Source organism: Balaenoptera acutorostrata, chromosome 6 (genome assembly GCF_949987535.1).
Source record: "Balaenoptera acutorostrata chromosome 6, mBalAcu1.1, whole genome shotgun sequence".
Classification (NCBI taxonomy): Eukaryota; Metazoa; Chordata; class Mammalia; order Artiodactyla; family Balaenopteridae; genus Balaenoptera; species Balaenoptera acutorostrata.
In genome coordinates this window covers 103,271,050-103,291,052 of record NC_080069.1, presented here as the reverse complement: position 1 = coordinate 103,291,052, position 20,003 = coordinate 103,271,050, and the positions used below count along the sequence as shown (strand labels likewise).

The 20,003-nt window shown below is 43.3% G+C and overlaps 1 protein-coding gene across 4 annotated transcripts in view; it reads left to right on the top strand.

Moving 5' to 3' along the window:
- Positions 1–6,730: 6,730 nt before the first annotated feature.
- ECPAS (Ecm29 proteasome adaptor and scaffold) overlaps positions 6,731–20,003 on the top strand; it is a 102,959-nt gene continuing 89,686 nt past the window's right edge. Inside the window, exons 1-2 of one of the 4 annotated variants that reach the window (XM_057547837.1) lie at positions 6,731–7,017; positions 16,152–16,255. In XM_057547837.1, coding sequence (XP_057403820.1) covers positions 16,234–16,255 — 22 coding nt within the window. In that variant the 5' untranslated portion in view covers positions 6,731–7,017; positions 16,152–16,233. Of the gene's footprint in view, positions 7,018–7,318; positions 7,695–16,151; positions 16,256–20,003 lie in introns of those variants that run through there. The other 3 variants (XM_057547835.1, XM_057547836.1, XM_057547834.1) reach the window with 3 other exon arrangements.

Below are 20,003 nucleotides of genomic sequence, written 5' to 3'. Positions count from 1 at the left end.
AACCATAGAAAAATTTTCAAATATTTAAATTTATATACATATTTTTGTTGAAGAAAAGGATGATAAAGTAAACAATAAGACTTTCAAGGTTAAAACTATATTGCCTTAGTATAAACTGTTGTGCACTACTCCTCGTTGCAGTGTGCGGGCTTCTCATTGCGGTGGCTTCTCTTGCTGCAGAGCATGGGCTCTAGGCACGTGGGCTTCAGTAGTTGTGGCACACGGGCTTAGCTGCTCTGTGGCATGTGGGATCTTCCCGGACCAGGGATCGAACTCGTGTCCCCTGCACTGGCAGGCGGGTTCTTAACCACTGTGCCATCAGGGAAGTCCCAGGCCTTTATTTTATTTTATTTTTTAAAAAATATTTATTTATTTATTTGGTTGCCTGGGGTTTTAGTTGCGGCACACGGGCTCCTCAGCTGAGGCATGCATGTGGGATCTAGTTCCCCGACCAGGGATCGAACCCAGGCCCCCTGCAGTGGGACTGTGGAGTTTATCCACTGTGCCACCAGGGAAGTCCCTGGGCCTTTATTTAAAATGCTACTATTTACAATAGAATTCATGGTCAAAATTTCTTCTTTTCAATTATTTAAGTAATAAGGGGAAATTTTAGATGTCAACCTAAAAATGTGCAAATGGGTTACATTGTTTTTCAAAAAAAATTTTTGGGGGGGAGATGTGAACAAAAACCTGTGAAGTCACTGTCCTAAGGAAATCAGAGGAGGTAGAATCTTCTGGTATAGGGATAAATCCTATCCCTAGAAGATAGGGGACAGGTTGCCTCATTCTCCAAAATGCAAGGTGTAGTATTATACTGGACCAGATCAGCTTTTTGCCTTTCTCCAGTGATATTTGGGAGGGGAAAAATAAAGTGAATGGTGGGGTTTGCCCAAGGTTGGGAATTGATTGGCACTGTATGTAAGAGAGAAATCAAGGAAAGAAAAACTTGAAGGTGCTAATAAGGATTCATTGCCATGAACATAAAGTGGTCAAAAACTTCGAAGTGATGATGAGGATCTAAAATGTACTCTATGTTCCTAAAAATAAAGGCTTAAGCTAATCAGGATTTTGTTTTTCTCATTCAGTAATAAAATCGGAATCAGGCTGACCATAGCTTGTATGGCAGCTCTCACAATACATTCAGAGACCTGGCCTCGTGCTATGTTTCTGCTTAAATGGCCTGTAGGTATGTCATATTCACAATATGGTCACTGGAGCTCTAGCCTTGTCTAAATTCCAGGCAGAATTAACAGAAAAGGCAGGAAGCAAAAATGACATATCTGTTGACTCAGACCCTTCTAAACAAATTACAGCTATTGCATTAGTTTCTAGATGCAGTCAGCCATTCCACAATTGGAATTGCTTCAAAAATTGCTTTTCCACAATCTTCTATGTTCTTTCCACCTAGTCTTCTAATAGAGAAGTTTGAAGCTTCTATGTTTTCAAACTCATTTTTTGTATTTTCTCTCTCTTAATTCTTCTGACAGACATACTTTTAGCATTCCTCTATCTCCCAATTTGCTAATTCTCTAGTTTGCTATGACAAGCCTACTGTTTTACTCGGTTATTAAAATTAAAAATAAAATGTTCAATGATTAAAAAAATGTACTCCAATCCACAGGAATTAGTAAAACAGAGGAAAGATTCTATATGGTGGTTAGAGATTGATGTTTCTGAGTTCAAGTTTTAGAAAGTGGAATGTTTTGAGTCATGACATGGTTTTATGTGCCATGAAATATGTCTTCAGTCAATAACTGACCGAGAGGAGCAGAGAAGAAGATCATTAGGGTTGTGCCTCTGTTGGCGGATTGGATCCAGTCCCTAACTTTTTCAGCAACCGAAACAATTAGACTTATTTATATAAGTCTTATTTATATTAGACTTATTTATATAGAATTTTGGCTTATCTGGGGCTCTTTGGGAATGGATAATTGAATCTTTTAGGATAGCTGGATTTTCTAGATAGCTTAGAATTAAACCTTTAAGCACCAAAAATTGCTTACTTATTATAATCATTTTAGATGAAAAGCTTTGTAAAATATACTTCATACTTCCTTGATTTTTGTTGCTTGAAATTAGACATAATTTCACCATTTCTTTTTTGTTTTGTTTTGGCCACACCATGCAGCTTGTGGGATCTTAGTTCCCCAACCAGGGGATTGACCCCAGGCCCTTGGCAGTGAAAGCACGGGGTCCTAACCACTGGACCACCAGGGAAGTCCCTATTTCACCATTTCTTGTTGTCAGGATTAGCACCATAAACATCACTTATTCAAGTGAAATGATTTCAGGGCCTGTGTGGTGGGTAGTGCTTTCAGTACTTTATAAATAACCGCAGCATGCTTTGCTTTTTGAGTTCTTATAGCTTCTTTTCATAATTTTCCTCCTTCTTCCCTTGTTTTCAGGGTGTCCGTTAGTACTTTTGTCATCCATGTACCTGCCCAGAAGAGTGCCCTCTAATATTCTGCTTCTACTCTGCTTTGACTGACTATGGAAGCAAGATTGTTCACCTTATCAGAACCATGCAGATACTTAGTGTGAGTAGGACCTACAAGAGGGAGAGGGGACTTCTAAGGAGTAAAATACAAATTTTTAGTTCTTGGATTTTGTGATATATTATTTTGGTTTCTCAGTGGCCTTTCTTGGCCCCCCTCTTACCCTCCCCCAATTACTTCTTGTCTGTTTTTTGAAACTGAAAAATAGGATGTACAATATTATGTTAGTTTCAGGTGTACTACATAGTGATTTGACATTTGCATACATTACGAAATAAATGATCACCAAAATAGGTCTAGTAACCGTCTGTCCCCAAAGTTCTGATATTATTGACCATATTTCTTATGCTGTATATTTACATCCCTGTGCTTATTTATTTTATAACGAGGTTTGTACCCCTTAATCCCCTTCACCCATTTTACCTTCCAGTCTCCTCCCCTCTGGCATCACCCGTTTGTACTCTGTATCTATGAGTCTGTTTTCGTTTCTTTCAATTAATTAATTAATTAATTAATCAATTAAACTTTGGCTGCATTGGGTCTTTGTTGCTGTGCATGGGCTTTCTCTAGTTGTGGCGAGCGGGGGCTACTCTATGTTGTGGTGTGCGGGCTTCTTATTGCTGTGGCTTCTCTTGCTGTGGAGCATGGGCTCTAAGTGCGCAGGCTCAGTAGTTGTGGCTCACAGGCTCTAGAGCGCAGGCTCAGTAGTTGTGGCACACGGGATTAGTTGCTCCGTGACATGTGGGATCTTCCCAGACCAGGGATACGAACCCGTGTCCCCTGCACTGGCAGGCGGATTCCTAACCACTGTGCCACCAGGGAAGTCCTCATTTTGTTTTCTCTGTTTTGCCTTTTAGATTCCACATATAAGTGAGATCATATGGTATTTGTCTTTCTATGTCTGACTTATTTCACTTAGCATAATGTCCTCTAGATCCATCCATGTTGTCCCAAATGGCAAGATTTCTTTCTTTTAATGGCTGAATAATATTCCTGTATACATGTATCCATTTCTTCTTTACCCATTCATCTATTGATGGACACTTAGGTTGCTTCCATGTCTTGGCTATTGTAAATAATGCTGCTATGAACATTGGGGTGCATGTATCTTTTTGAATTAGTGTTGTTTTCTTCAGGTAAATACCCAGAAGTGAAGTTGCTGTATCATATGGTAGTTCTATTTTCAATTTTTTTTTTCAAATTTTTCTTTTGGCTCCACTGCACAGCTTGTGGGATTTTAGTTCCCCGACCAGGGATCGAACCCAGACCCTCGTCAGTGAGAGCACGGAGTCCTAACCACTGGACCGCCAGGGAATTCCCCTATTTTCAATTTTTTGAGGAACCTCCATACTATTTTCCATAGTGGCTGCACCAATTACCATTCCTACCAACGGTCCATGAGGGACTTTCTTGGTTTTTTTTTTTTTTTTTTTGGTTGCATTGGGTCTTCGTTGCAGTGCACAGGCTTCTCATTGTGGTGGCTTCTCTTGTTGGGGAGCATGGACTCTAGGCGCACGGGCTTCAGTAGTTGTGGCATTTGGGCTCACAGTTGTGGCTCGCAGGCTCTAGAGCGCAGGCTCAGTAGTTGTGGCGCACGGGCTTAGTTGCTCCACAGCATGTGGAACCTTCCTGCACTGGGGCTTGAACCCGTGTCCCCTGCATTGGCAGGCGGATCCTTAACCACCGTGCCACCAGGGAAGTCTCCTGTCTGTTTTTTAAAGTTGAAATAAATTCTAGATAGGAAGTATCTCAAGGCTACTATTCAAAACCATAGTGCCTAGTAAGATGATGATGTTATTTAGTGGGAAAAATAAACTATAAGTAGTTTGAAGGAAGAAGCAACTATAAAAAAGCTTAAACAGTAGTGATTAGAAGCAGCATTGTAACCTGCTATAAACTACTGTATATAATGAGATGTTAAAGCCATCTTTTTTTTTTTGCCTAACAATTCCATGTCTACATATAGAAATATGTGACTTCATAAAGGTATACTTATAAGAATGTTTTACAGTAGCATTGTTTGCAGTAGTAAAAAATTGTAGAAACTTAAATGCTCATCAATAGGGGAATGATTAAATTTTGTCATGTACTTATCATGAAGGGTCTTTTTTTCTTTTTTGCAAGTCTTTGTTAAAGACTATCATGCAGTCATTTAAAAGAATGAGGTAGTTCTGCACATACAGATCAGAGTGGTTAAGAATGTAGACTCTGGGGACTTCCCTGGTGGTGCAGTGGTTAAGAATCCACCTGCCAATGCAGGGGACATGGGTTCGAGCCCTGGCCCGGGAAGATCCCACATGCCGCGGAGTCACTAACCCAGTGCGCCCCAACTACTGAGCCTGCACTCTAGAGATCACGAGCCACAACTACTGAAGCCCGCGCGCCTAGAGCCCGTGCTCCACAAGAGAAGCCACTGCAATGAGAAGCCCATGCACAGCAACAGAGTAGCCCCTGCTCGCGTCAACTAGAGAAAGCCTGTGCACAGCAACGAAGACCCAACGCAGCCAAAAATAAAAAAATAAATAAATAAATTAAAAAAAAAAAAAAAGAATGTAGACTCTGGATCCACACTGTCTGGGTTCAAATTCCTGCCTCACCACTTACTAGTTTGCGGCACTTTTGTTTTGTTCCTCAATCATCCTGTATCATAAAAATCCCTACTTCATAAGATTGTTGTAAGGATTAAATGAATTCATCCAAGTAAGACACTTTAAATAGTGCCTGGCACAATTAGTATAGCTATTATTACTGATATAGAAGGATACCTGTGATATAGTTTTGTGAAAAGGTAAAGTTACACAGTAATATGTATAGTAGGATTTCATTTTTGTCAAAACAAACAAAATCTGCGTGTAAATACCTATATGTGATTTGCACACATGTGGGATTCTGGAATGCCTATATAGGAGGAATTTATGAGTTGCTAACTGGCCTTGTCTGGAAGTTAAAATTTCAAACGAACTTTTTTTTTTTTAACTTAGATTCTATACTTTTGGCAGGGGTTGGTGGGGGTGGCTTGGCTTTAGAAGGATCTATTGGAAGTTACGGTAAGTCAAAGTTTCCCCATACTACTCCTTGGTACAGTCACTCTACACATTCATAGAAATGGTCAGGAGAGGTTGTATGCACCAAACTGTTAACAGGGATTATTTCTAGGGAGTACGATGAGGGGATGGTGAGCAGGAAGGTGGCGGACAACCTTTACTTTTACAAAAAGAGCCAAAATGTGCTCAAAAAAAGGGACTGGTTAACTTAATATACTATGAAGTCATTAATAAAAAGAGTGGTGGTGGTGTAGAGCTTTTTGAGTTAACGTGGAAGAATGTTTATGGAGGAAAAACACTGATACAGAACTTTATCATGAGTCTGAACCCCCTCCCCACTTCGTTATTTTGGGGGCCGTATACACATGTGCACAGAAACAAGGCCTTGGAGGGTGCACGCTCAACTGTACCTGTTAACCATAGTTTCCTCAGGGGAGTGGGATGCCGGGAGGGGAGGCAAGGCCTTTCATTTTCATTTTTAAATTCTGAATCATTTGCAGTTTTTACAAAGATCATGTATAATCTCTACAATAAAAGCAATAAAGGACATAAATGTCTTTAATGTTGTGTAAGTACCTTTTACTTGCCCAAGTTACATCTGGAATGACATATATTCATTTTTCAAGACATTAACTAGGGCTTTACAGATTTCTTTTAGGGATAAAGGCAATTTCAATTGTTAGGATCTTGATTTCTTCCTCTTATACCAAAAAAAAAAAAAAAAAAAGTGTATCTGACCTTGTACCTAATTTATGACAGTACTATCACTTAAAGTACAGCAATTATGCAACCCCTTAATTTGAATTCCATATTGCAAGTGTTTTTCACTAAGTGACCTCACGGACAAACTGAAGGCATAAAGTTAAAATCGCTATATTCAAAATAAATCACTCGGGTTACCAAAAAGAACGTAGGGATTAGAATTAAGATCTAAGAAAACAACTCCTATAAGCATATATACTTGAAATTGAACTTTAAAAATCTTGGCTTATTGAACTTTAGTGGGGCTTAGTGATCTTCCCTCACTAGGTAGTCCTAGTCTAGTTTCGAAGAGCATCAGAAACCTACACTTTATCACTATCTTAAGTAAAAAAAGGCGCCCTGGGCACCGGGGCTCGCCCGGGACTGAGTCAGCGGCGGGGCCAAGAAGTTCGGCGGGAGGCGCAGGGCGGGGCTTCCTCCCGCCGACTCCGAACCCGGCTCAACTTTTCCGAGTCCACGTCTCTTCCTTCGGAGAGGCGTGTTTCTCCAGGTCGGGACCAGCCAACGTGACAACTACAGACCTTTACAGAAAGAGCTCCCGTCCCGCCTCGAGGACCTCCCCCCGGCCGGGGCAGCCCGGACCAGCTCGACCAAGCCCCTCACGGACTGCAGCGCGCGGCTCCCCGAGGCCGAGCCCGCCTCTCGCCTCGCTTCTGGGCGCCCGCGTCGCGGCGCCGAGCGCAGCATCCCCGGCATGGAGACCGGCTCGGACTCAGGTCAGAGGCCTGCGCGTCCGCGTTCCGGAGGCCTGAGGCGTTCCGCGTCGGGGCTGCCGGGGGCTGCGCGGGCAAGGAGGGGCGGCGAGGAGCGGCTAGGCCGGGACGCCAGTGAAGGCCGCCGCGTGCCGGGTCCGCGCAGGGAGCGCTCGCGGGCCGGCTCCCGCGCGCGGGGCGGGCGGCGGCAGGTGGGCAGGACGAGCCGCGAGCGAGCGAGCGAGCGAGGGCGGGCGGGCGCGCGAGGGGCCCGGCGGGGGGGCCGCTGGGAGGATGGCTCAGCTCTTTCTAAATATAAAACCGGCGTGAGTTGGGCGAGCGCGGCGCTGAGCCGCAGAGCCGCCGCGCGGGCCGGGCGTACCGGGCCTCGGCCGACGGACAGCGGCGGCTCCGCAGAGGCGCCGGACTGCCGGAGAGCCCGAGTCGCGAGCTCGCGGGGGACGGCGAGAACTACGCGTGCAGCGAGGAGGACGCAGGCGGCGGCGGCGACGGCGGGCGGGCCTCGTGGGCGCAGCGCGGCCCGCGCCGAACTACCGGAGGCGGCTGCCGGCCTGTGCTGCACCGAGAGCGGCGAGCCCCCAGTGCCGCCCGTCCGTGCCCTCCCCCTCCGGCTCCTCCCTCCCTCCCTCCTCGGCGCAACATGGCTGCGGCCGCCGCCTCCGCCTCCCAGGACGAGCTGAGTAAGTGCCACGGCCAGCCTGCGGCCGCGAGCCGGAGCCGGCGCAGCGCCGGGCCGGGGGCGGCGGCCGGGGCCGGGCGGGAGGGCCGGGGAACAGGGCCGGAGAGCAGGGCCGGGCTGGCGGGCGGGCGGCGGCCGCGGTGTGCGGGGGGCTGGGGCGCTCGGGCCTGGCGGGCGGGCGGGCGGGGCGCCGGCCGCCGCCGGAGTTTGTAGGCCTCAGGTTTGCACCGTCACGTTGCGAAATTGAAACCGGAGCCCCGGGCGGAGCCACCTCTGTGTGCGATCCGCCCCGGCCTGGAGGTGGGGGGAGCCTAGCCCCCTGTCCGTGGGGGCTGGGCGGCCGGAGCCCCAGGGGGGCGGGCTGTGTCTGCCGTCCCGTCTGACCCCTCCGTGGACCCCGGGCCCAACTGTTAGGCGAGTTCTAGAAGTGGAGCTTTCGGGGAGGAGGAGAAGGTGCTGTGTTGTGACACTAGAAATCAGCGGAAAGGTCAGGAACAGGCGGTGACCCTCAGGTGGAGCAGGAAGGACGGGCGGGCAGGGAGGGTCGCGGCGCTAGCCGCAGGGGAAACCTCGGGGTGACAGCGCTTTCAGAAAGGAGAGCCAGTGCACACTTGACCTTAAACGTTGCAGTTTTCCGGGGGACGGCGATCCACGCTCGGGGAGAGCGGTGGTCACCCTGAATCGCAGGCCACCTCGCCCGCCGCCCGGGTTCGCCTCGGTGCTTTGTGGGAAGTGTAGTCCCCGGGCGCCGCAGGCCCACGCTGGGGTCATAAAAATTGAATTTTCCTAAGACAGTTTCTGATTGCGTTTGGGGTGGTTAGGTGAAAAGCTTTAGGCTGAGGTGTTTTCTCAACGCTGCCCTTCAGTTTATGAAGAACAAGAAAGGTGTTATTTAGGGATGAGGTGGGTTTTAAATGGAATGAAGCCTGGGTGAGGTGTCTCAAGCCTTGTGAAGTTTCTGTTGTTACAGCCCTCTCTGAATTTTCATATGAAAGTAGCTATACGCACAATAATTTCTGTTTCTTTGGTGCTTGGCAGTTTAAAGATACTTTTATATACATGATCTCACTTTTGTCCTCCTAACAGCCTAGTAAGGCAGGTAGGTAGGAATTATCCTTGTTTTAAAGAGGAGGCAGGCTTAGAGAGGTAAGTGCCTTGCTGCTTTGACACAAAACTGGTGTAGCAGCAGTGGTGTTTGCTCATTTTGAGGCTGAAATAAAGAATTGGTGTCACCCTGGGCAGGATGGAGAGTCTTGAGTAGACAAGGTCTCATGCGGTGGTTAGAGATAGACAGGGCCTGATAGCCACAGAGTTGATTGCTTGTGTGTCAGTTCCAAGCTGGAGCACCACCAGGCCTTTTGGGGAGATCAGCTCCCTGATCTTTTTTCTTCCATTTTTTGTTACTGTGGTAAAATACACATAATATAAAATTTACCATCATAACCATTTTTAACTGTACAGGCCAGTGGTCTTAAGGACATTCATATTGTTGTGTAACCATCACCACCGTTTATCTCCAGAACTCTTTTCATCTTGCAAAACTGAAGCTCTATGCCCACTAAACCCTCCCTTTCCCCCCTCCTCCCAGCCCCTGGCAGCTACTGTTCTACTTTCTGTCTCTATGATTTTTTTAAAAAAATAAATTTATTTATTTATTTTTTGGCTACGTTGGGTCTTTGTTGCTGTGTGCGGGCTTTCTCTAGTTGCGGCGAGCAGGGGCTACTTTTTGTTGCAGTGTGCGGGCTTCTCATTGCGGTGGCTTCTCTTGTAGTGGAGCACCGGCTCTAGACGCACGGGCTTCAGTAGCTGTGGCACACGGGCTCAGTAGTTGTGGCACACGGGTTCTACAGCGTAGGCTCAGTAGTTGTGGCACACGGGCTCAGTAGTTGTGGCACACGGGCTCAGTAGCTCCACAGCATGTGGGATCTTCCTGGACCAGGGATCGAACCCATGTCCCCTGCATTGGCAGGCGGATTCTTAACCACTGCACCACCAGGGAAGTCTCTGTCTCTATGATTTTGATATCTCTAGGTATCTCATGTAAGTGGACTCATACAGGATTTGTCTTTTTGTGGCTGGCTTATTTCACTTGGCATAATGTCCTCAGGGTTCATCCATGTTGTACCATGTGACAGGATTTTCTTTTTAAGGCTGAGTAATATTCTATTGTATGCATATGTCATATTTTCTCTTCCATCTGTCGAGGGACACTTGGGTTGCTTGTATGTTTTTAGCTATTGTGAATAATGCTGCTATGAATATGGATGTACACATCTCTCTTTGAGACTGTGCTTCCAGTTCTTTTGGATATACCCAGAAGTGGGATTGTTGGATTATATGGTAATTCTATTTTTAATTTTTTGAGGAACTACCATACTGTTTTCCACAGTGCCTATGCCATTTTATGTTCCCACCAGCAGTAAACAAGGGCTCCAGTTTTTCTAGGACCTTGCCAACACTTGTTATTTTCTATATTTTTGATAGCAGCTATCCCAGTGGGTGTGAGGTGGTCTGACGTTTTAAGTTGTTCCAGTGCAAGATATCTGAGTTCATGTTGTAGCACTAAACACATTAAAATATAAATTACTAGTTGGAATGGGGAACAAAACTAGAGGAAGAATTGGATATCATTCTTAAGTGGCTTATGTATTTGTATATATGCGGTGTGCTCCTGTACATCAGGTACCTGTTAAAACGTTTTTACTTCTTCTGGTTGAGGAATTTATTGGCTTTAGCAGCTACTGGAAAAGTTAGGAAGAAATAATTCCAGTGCTTGCTTTTTCATTGTTTTGTTTGGTCAAGTCACCAATCTTTGGCCACAGATGTCTATTGACTTGGTTTCTGCATTTCTTCAGGAGAGCTTAAATACTTGGCACTTGGTACCTTGGAATAATTTAACTTGAAATCACACTGATATATACCGAACATGTATATAAGGAACTTCAAATAAACCATTTTCAGTTTCAGAAAGGTTATAGTTAAAGGAGAGATGGCTGGTAAAAAGGTGCTTTTTAGAATTCTGCTATAAAAAAAAGGAGCTAAGTATCTGAATATTTGCTGGCTATTATTTCTGACTAGTAGATGATAATAAAAGTAAACTACTAGATGCCAGCATTGGTTCTCCCCCTAATATTTTATCATAAAACTCTTCAAAAATACAGAAAAATTGAAAGTGAGCATTCATATACCCACTACCTAGATTCTACATGTGATATTTTACTTCTAGCTTTATCACATATCTGTCTATTTTCAAGCCACATTTTAAAATGTTATTTTAGTTATTTTATTATTTAAAAAAGATTGTGGTAAGATACACATACATAACAAAATTTATCATTGTAACTTTTTAAGTGTACAGTTCAGTGGTGTTAAGTACTCAATCCATCTTATTTTGATGCATTTCAGAGTGAACTGGAGACATCAGTACACTTCCCCCTAAATGTTTCAGCACTAGCATTGTTTTAAGTGCTTTGTGTATATTCTCTTTTTTAAAGATTTTTTAATATTTATTTTATTTATTATTATTTATTTTTGGCTGCGTTGGGTCTTCGTTGCTGTGCACGAGCTTTCTCTAGTGGTGAGTGGGGGCTGCTCTTTGTTGCGGTGCGTGGGCTTCTCATTGTGGTGGCTTCTCTTGTTGCAGAGCACGGGCTCTAGGTGCGTGGGCTTCAGTAGTTGTGGCATGTGGGCTCAGTAGTTGTGGCTCGTGGGCTCAGTAGTTGTGGCTCGCCGGCTGTAGAGTGCAGGCTCAGTAGTTGTGGTGCACGGGCTTAGTTGCTCCGCGGCATGTGGGATCTTCCCGGACCAGGGCTCGAACCCGTGTCCCCTGCATTGGCAGGCAGATTCTTAACCACTGCGCCACCAGGGAAGCCCCTATATTCTTTTATTCATCAAAATAATCCTAAGAGGTAGGTAAAGTTCTTATTGCTGTTTTATGGAGTGGAAAACAGTCATTTTAGGTTCCCAAGGTCCCTCAGCTAGTAAGTGGTGGAGTTGAACTGGATTCCAGGTGGCTCACAGGCACTCATAACCAGCCTTTAGGCTGGATTACCTCCGTGTACCATAGAGTGTTCATGCTGATTAAGAGATCAAATCAGATGCATTGCTAAATTCTCAGCTACTTGATGCTTTAATCCAATGATTTAACTGCTGGTTAACACTGCTATGGTGTCCAAAAGAAACATGAAAGTCTACTGATGGAATTATAATACTACTGAGAAGAAAGAGGAAGAGTACTTGTAAACAGATATGTAAGGACCATAGCGTATGATTTGTTATAGTTAGTAATGCTAGAGTAATATTATCATTTTTGGTTCCCAGGTCTGTTATTTTGAGATGTATAACTCGTAACACTGCCTTTCTATACATTTTAAATCAATGCGTTTTACCTTTGCATTTGAAGTGATATACATGTCATAAATTTAAATGAAATCTGTAGCTGCTTTCAGTTGTATCTGATACTACACTCTGTAGGAGCTCCTGAGAAGCAGAATTGACAGGTTTGTCTTTTACTTATCTCTTTTCTTTTCTTTTCTTTCTTTTTCTTCTTCTCTTTTTTTTTTCGAGTAGTATCATAGAGTAGTATCATGTATGAAAGTTGTCAAAAGGTAAGCAGGATAATCTTGGGTTGGGGTTTGTTAAAATTTGTTATCCTTTCAAAAATATCCTGTAATTGTCACTTTGAGTCAGGTGATTGTAATAGAATAATGGTAAAGCTAATGTTTTTTGAGAGCTTACCATTGTGTTCTAATCACTTTGTACAAATTAATTGATTGAATCCTTACAACAACCCTGTGACTTCGGTACTATTGTTGTCTGGTGTTGCTTCTCTCATGTTACAGAGTTAGGGCTTGAACTCAGATTTTTTGATTCCAAAGTTTATTTTAATTCTGTGCTGCTACTGTACTAGTGTCTCTGAAAGGGAAAATATAGTTTATAAGAAGATCAACATGGCTTTTTTCCCCATGTCTTGCTAGCCTCCAGAAGAAACCTGCTATAGTGTATAAAATGTGGCAATATTCTGGTTCATTGAATAGGACATACTAGATTTGGGGGTAAGATGCCAAAATAGAGAACAATTAGTTCTGACTGTTAAAGGCAGTTCTGAAATCTAGTTTGTAAATTACGTAAGGTCATAGTCTGTAGTTTTCTTTCTTTATATTTGGGGTAATATAACTGTTTGGAATGGAATGAAATTCAGTGCAAGGCATGTGGGCTAGTTTTTCTTCTAATATTATCCTCTGCCAGTTCATGGAAAAGTTGACATTGTAGTTATATTTCAGCAATGGGTAGGGAGATTTCTGACAGAGGGAAGGAAGCATTTGAGACTTTTCACCTGGTCAGCTGTTCAGTGGTTTCATGTTCTGGGCTTTATAATTCTAAGGCATCCTTAGAATCTGATCTTCATTGGGATAAAGACAGCTCATGAAGGAGCAACAGCCTATAATCTTAAAGCACATTGATGCTATTCAACTTGACCATTCGACACAGCCACTTCAATTGCAAAAGTTGGCTAGATAATCAACATGTCAGGTGTCTTCTGAGAGAGTCTCTGCCAGTGCCAGGCATCCTAGTGGCTCTTTTAGAGAATGAGATGGGGAAGCTGTGTGTGTAGCTGTGTAGGTGAACGTGATTCTGTGAGCATACTGAAACAGCCCCAGAGAGATGGCTGCTTTAATGACAGCCATATATGCAGCTGAGCTGAGCTATGTAGAAAGGCTAAATCAAGCCTGTATTATTTTAATTTTGGGTACTTAGCCAGATCGGAAGGTTAAAATGGAAAATAGTAATGATATTTCTGTTTTTTATAATTTCTAGTTTTCTACTTCTACCCAATCTGGTTTTGAATTATGCTTTCAGTAAATTGTAATATTTAATAAAGGCCAGTGTTGGCGAGAATAGTTGGCACTGGGGCATTCCACCTTGTTCAGAAGATAGATGTTAAAATTATAGGCACTGCCAGTGTGCTCAAATGGTCTGATCTAAGTTGCTGGTCTCTGGTTTCAAGCCTGGCCGGTCTCTGCCTTGGTGCTTGCCATCTTATATGACTCCAGTTCTTTAAAAATGGAGTTACTAACATATGGTCCTGGCCTCACGGGTTTATAATTCAGTGTAGAGGCAGATTTATATATAAATATAAATAGCTAATAGGAAGTGTGATACGAAAAATGCCTAACACAGTTCTTAGAAATGTCAAGGAGTGAGGATAGTATTCCAGGCTAAGGGAACAATAGCTTGAGCTCAGTCATAGAGTTTGAAAAATATTGTGCATTTTCAGGGAAAGTTGGAAGGAGTCTGATATGCTAGAATGGGGGTACTATGGCTGCATGAAGTACTAGGAAAGGAGTTAAAATTTGGAGTCTGAGACTTGGCCTTTTCTGCCTTTCACAATTTGGGATCTTGAGCAGACTATTTTACCTTACTAAGTTTAAGTTTCTCATACAATTGGGATAATTAGAAATACTCATAGTGTTGTTAGGCTTAATGTACATGTTAATGCACTGTATAAACAATTAAATTCTGTATAGATTATTATTTTTAGTGGAGGGGGTGGTAGGAGATAAAGCTAAGGAAAGGAAAGGTTGGGACCAGCTTGCCTAGGAATGCCAACACAACTAGTTTTTATTTATTTTTTTGGCTGCGTTGGGTCTTTGTTGCTGTGCACAGGCTTTCTCTAGTTGTGGCAAGCGGGGGCTACTCTTTGTTGCGGTGCGTGGGCTTCTCATTGCGGTGGCTTCTCTTGTTGCAGAGCATGGGCTCTAGGCGCGCGGGCTTCAGTAGTTGTGGCTCTTGGGCTCTAGAGCACAGGCTCAGTAGTTGTGGTGCACCAGCTTAGTTGTTCCACAGCATGTGGGATCTTCCTGGGCCACGGCTTGAACTTGTGTCCCCTGCATTGGCAGGTGGATTCTTAACAACTGTGCCACCAGGGAAGCCCAACACAACTAGTTTGAACTTTGTTCTGTAGACAGTAGAGGACCATCAAAGGCTTTCAAGCAGGGGTGTAACCTGAGTAGACCCTTTTATAAGGATAACAGGTGGCAGTGGTATAACATTGATTGCAGGGGTCCAGAGACCAAGAGCAGCTAGACTAAAAGGAAGATACTACAGTAGCCAAGTTAGAAGAAACTTAGGGTCTGAACTGGGATAGTGGAAGTGGATTTGACAGGTAATATAATCTAGAATCCCTAAAATATGTAGAAACTATTGGCTGAGTAGTGGAGAGTTATTCAACAGAAGGAGTTAGAGAGGATTCCCAGAATCTACCTAGAGATTAAGGGGTTCGAGAGTATAGCCTCTAGACAGATTTGGGGAGGTAAGAGTGGAGAGAAGAGAGAGCAGGTTTGTGTTCAAGAGATAAATCATTTGTTGAATGAATGGGTTGAATTATTGAGGCACCCATGTTGAGTTGTTTAGGGAGACTGTTTTGAATAGTGACTAAAACCTCTGTTGAAGTCAGAACTGGTTTTGAATCTTGACTCTGGCACTTTTTAGTTTTAATGTCAAGGGATCTAACTTTTAAGCCTTGGATTTCTCATTTGTAAAATGGGATAACAAAACTATTTTATGGGGTTGTTATAAGAATGGGAAGAGATAATGCATGTTAAGAACTTGGTATAGTGTTGGGCACATGGATTACAGGTGTGTGGGAACTTTGGTTCTGAAACTTGGGAGAGTGGGGGGTGATGTGGACGGATTGTCCAGAGGACAGCTGTCTGGGGGCTATGAATATATAGGGATGAGAAGAAGACAGAAAAGAACCAGGGAAGGGGATCAGAAGTGCCTAGAGAGGGCAAAGGTTTCCCAGGGTTATGACGATCAAATGTTTGCATTCTCAGTTGTTATAATGTGTTAATCAAGTGTGCCCATCCACTAATACTCTTCTTATAAAATTATTGTGTGAATCAGACACTTTGTTCTAATTTTAATGTAAGGTTTTGTATGTTTATGATATATATGTAGACACACACAATGTATGTTGTATTGGGGTTTTTTAGCCTTCAGTGAATAACTAGCAGTATATATGTATTTTAAGTATTAACATATTTGTTCTACACACTCAATTTTTTTAAATTGAGTATTGTTGATTTACAATGTTGTGTTAGTTTCTGGTGTACATCAAAGTGATTCAGTTATACACACACACATACACATACACATATATTCTTTTTCATATTATTTTCCATTATGGTTTATTACAGAATACTGAATATAGCCCCTGTGTTGTACAGTAGGACCTTGTTTCTACACACCAGATTTTATTTATGGACATATTCCTTACTATTTCTCCAATTTGGTAATCACTATGATTTCCCACCCTCATTCTGAATTTGCAAAGCAGGGCATCAAATTAGGAGCTCTTAGCATGGAAATGAAAAGTGTTTATTTTGTTTTTTTACATGGTAGCTATGAGTATAAATCTTTTAATTGTTTTTTTTTCCCCTGGTGTTCTAAATAATAGATTCTTTATACAATTGCATATGTACGAGTGGATGAACACACCATTGGTGATCCAGAGGATTTTTGTCAAGACTGGATAAACCATGTATCACATTGATTGTAGAGGTTAGTAGATTTAGTTCCTTAGGATGTGTGCATTTTTTGTAGTAGCATTTAAAAATGCATAGGTTATCAAGTAGCAATTTCCCCCCAAGATCTTCATGGGTTTTTCTCCTTTTCTAGCTATCCTGAGAGAATCAGTGAAGTTCATTTTAGTTTATATATGCTTGAAGCTTCTATTCTCTGTAATCACATAAACATTAATTTAAAAAATTAGCAAGCAAAAGATAAAACTTGAAGATGTTCTTTAGCAGTGTGTGCAAGGAAAAGGCTGTGGGTGTTAGTTTACAAGTAGTATTGTCTGCCATGACCACGAAGTAATGATTTTATGTGCTCCAGGAATGTCATCATGGATTTAATTGTTTTATTTGTGAAAAGAGGTAAGGAGAAAGGCATCATCATGGTATTTGGATATTCCTGATTCTGCCATTTTGACATGCACTGTGATGGAAAAGCCACTTAATTCTACTTTGTTCTGAGGCTGAACAAGAATATGGTGTCAGTTTCACTCTTGGATGATATTGGATGGTCCTTTGATTGAAATTCTGTAAATTCAGATTGTAATTCTCTGATATCATGAGCTCAATATCCAGGGAGTACCTGAGATTTTGTAGCTTCAATCCAAAGGTGCATTTTGTTGCCGTCTTTCAATTTAACTACTGGATTCCCCTTCCCCCAGTGCATTCTATTGTTTTTTGGTGTGTCTGTTGCTGCCAATGGTGTATGATGCCTTAATTCATTAGGTGGAATTTTGAGTTATGGAATGAATGGAATGTTTTATAAACCAAAGTTCAACTTTAGAATAAACTTTGACTTATTTTTACTATTTCACATATCTTCATTCCATTTTAGAGAAATGGAAAATTGGAAGGTTGAAGAAAGTGTTTAGAAGAGAAAGGACATTATTTACGCCTAGATTCTTTTTTAGAGCTTTTGGACCTGTATAGATGTGTTAATTGCCATATACCGAAGGCAAGCAGGTCAAACCACAAATGCTGGGATTTAAATAGTGACTTAAATAAAAGACATTCTAGAGTTTACACATCCAAATGAGCATTGTTCTAGGTAATTAGCCGCTTTGGGTGGATCTTAACTATCATACATTTGACTTGTATGCAGTCTGAACTCTTGCATAGAATGTATCATCTCCTTTAAGCTGACTTTCATAAGCTGAACTAATCTTTCTGCTCATCAGTTTACTAACACTGATTTCTAATTGGGCGTCTGCCAGCTGCTGTATCTGGGGGAAAGGGCCTCCTTGGGAGTTGGAAGTGTTTGTGGACCTCAGTGCATCTGGAGTCTGGCACTTGTTCATTAAATCTAGGGTACAGATGAGCGCTGCTGTTTCCTCACTTGACCCAGCCCTGCCAAGCTAACTGTATGATGTCTTCTCTCCCTCCCTCTTTGTGTGTGGTGTTGCCGGGGGTTGGAGAGTGATGGGCAGGGGCCGTGTGTGAACAGGGAGGCATCGCCTTACTTTGGGCTGTACTGGGTTGGTAGGGGGCTTAAAGTAGCCTGACATCATATGCAAATGGCTAGGACTTCTGAAGTGGCAGAAGAAAGGCTTCTTTCCCCTTCCCTGGAAACAGTCTAGTCACTCGTGCATCCTGATGCAGGGGTTTCCACATTGGGGTATCTGCTTGGGCCCTGGGGCTAAGACTGGTGGGCTAGGGAACAGGAAGATGGCTTGTCTGATTGCCTTAGTTCTGGGGGAAAGGAGTATCAGCAGGGACTTTGTCAGCAGGAACCTCCTGCTCAGGACCTCATTGCCTGCAAAGGTTCTTATCTACTGACCCCTTGGTTCTTGGGCTGCCCTGGGTGGAGGGAGGCAACTCCCGCAGGAACCATGATGGATTGTCTCTTTCTGGGAATGAATCCTCCCCCAACCCCTGACTTACTATATTTGTGTTTACTGCTGGACTTTTCAACATTTTCCTTTTAATACATTGGTGTTTAATGAGTTCTTTTAAAAAAAGGTGGGGAATGGGGGAAAGCCTGTATTTAAAAACACAGAAGTGGACATCACAGTTCTAAGCATTAATTCCTAAAGAAGTATCCTACTGGCCTCATTTAGATTTTGCCAAGTATTAGAGTGGCATTTAGTGAATTGAAATGGTATATAGGAACCAGTAGATGATGTGGACTTTAACTACCAGTTAGTATTTGGTTAGATTTTTAAAAATTAATCAATTTATTTTTGGCTGCGTTGGGTCTTCGTTGCTGCATGCGAGCTTTCTCTAGTTGCGGCGAGCGGGGGTAACTCTTCATTGCCGTATGCGGGCTTCTCATTGCGGTGGCTTCTCTTGTTGCAGAACACGGGCTCTAGGCGCGTCTGGTTTAGTAGTTGTGGTGTGTGGGCTCAGTAGTTGTGGCTCGTGGGCCCTAGAGTGCAGGCTCAGTAGTTGTGGTGCAAGGGCTTAGTTGCTCTGTGGCATGTGGGATCTTCCTGGACCAGGGAGCGAACGCATGTCCCCTGCATTGGCAGGCGGTTTCTTAACCACTGCGCCACCAGGGAAGTCCTAGATTTTTAATTCTGGTAGATTGATCTACCAGAAGAGATTGAGTATTACATACAAAATCTAGATGCCAGCTAGGGCTTCCTTATTCTTCGTAGTTTTAGCCTCAGACTCCTAATTGCAGATTGTCAAAGTCCAGAGGTACTCACCCACCTACCCCTGCAATCTATCACATCCAATTTTTGTGAATTTTCTAGTTTAGTTTAACTTATGCTTTTCTTAGCTTCTGGGCTCCCATTTCTGAAAATGGTGTTTTGGTTCCACCCATGTCAGTTTGGACGTGAAACCCGCCTGTTTCACTGGTACACACACACACACAGTCCTCTTTTCCCAGGCATTTCAAGAATTCACTTAGCTCTTCAAGAGCTCGTAGCTCTTAGATGTGGTGAGTCATGGGGAAAGGGCTTGACTTTCTGCCCTTTCCTGGTCTGTCCTCCCCTTCCATCTTTTTTTTCTCCTATCCTTCTCTTTGCAGTAACTACTGCACCCCTCCTGATTTAGAGCAGAATAGTTCTGTCACACAGTCAGACCTTCTGGAATTTCTCTCCTCCTCTTCTTTTTTTTTTTTTTTTTTAAAACCTTAAGCACTTATCATGACATTAAAAACATAGGGGTTCCCTGGTGGTGCAGTGATTAAGAATCTGCCTGCCAATGCAGGGGACACGGGTTTGAGCCCTGGTCCGGGAAGATCCCACATGCTGCGGAGCAACTAAGCCCCTGTGCCACAACTACTGAGCCTGCGCTCTAGAGCCCGCAAGCCACAACTGCTGAAGCCTGTGCGCCTAGAGCCCGTGCTGTGCAACAAGAGAAGCCACCGCAATGAGAAGCCCGCGCACAGCAACGAAGAGTAGCCCCCGCTCGCCGCAACTAGAGAAAGCCCACGCGCAGCAACAAAGACCCAACGCAGCCAAAAATAAAAATAAATTGAAAAAATAAAAACTAAAAACATATAGTCCCTTTTCCAAGAGATTCTGATGTCAGGTGTTATGAATTGCCACTAATCCCCTCCTTTCCTTTGCCACAGATGTTAGATGTATAAACTTCTAAATGGCTTTTCCAAATATGAGGAATTAATATTTCATACACTCAACAAATATTTGAGCAACTTCTTTCTATAAGGCACTAAGTTAAATGCTGGGATACCAAGAAACTACTTCACAGTTTCTCAACCTGGAGTAAATGAGTAGGCACTCAGGTGGAGTCACACCTCAAAGAGCTGTTATGGTCTAGGGAAGGGA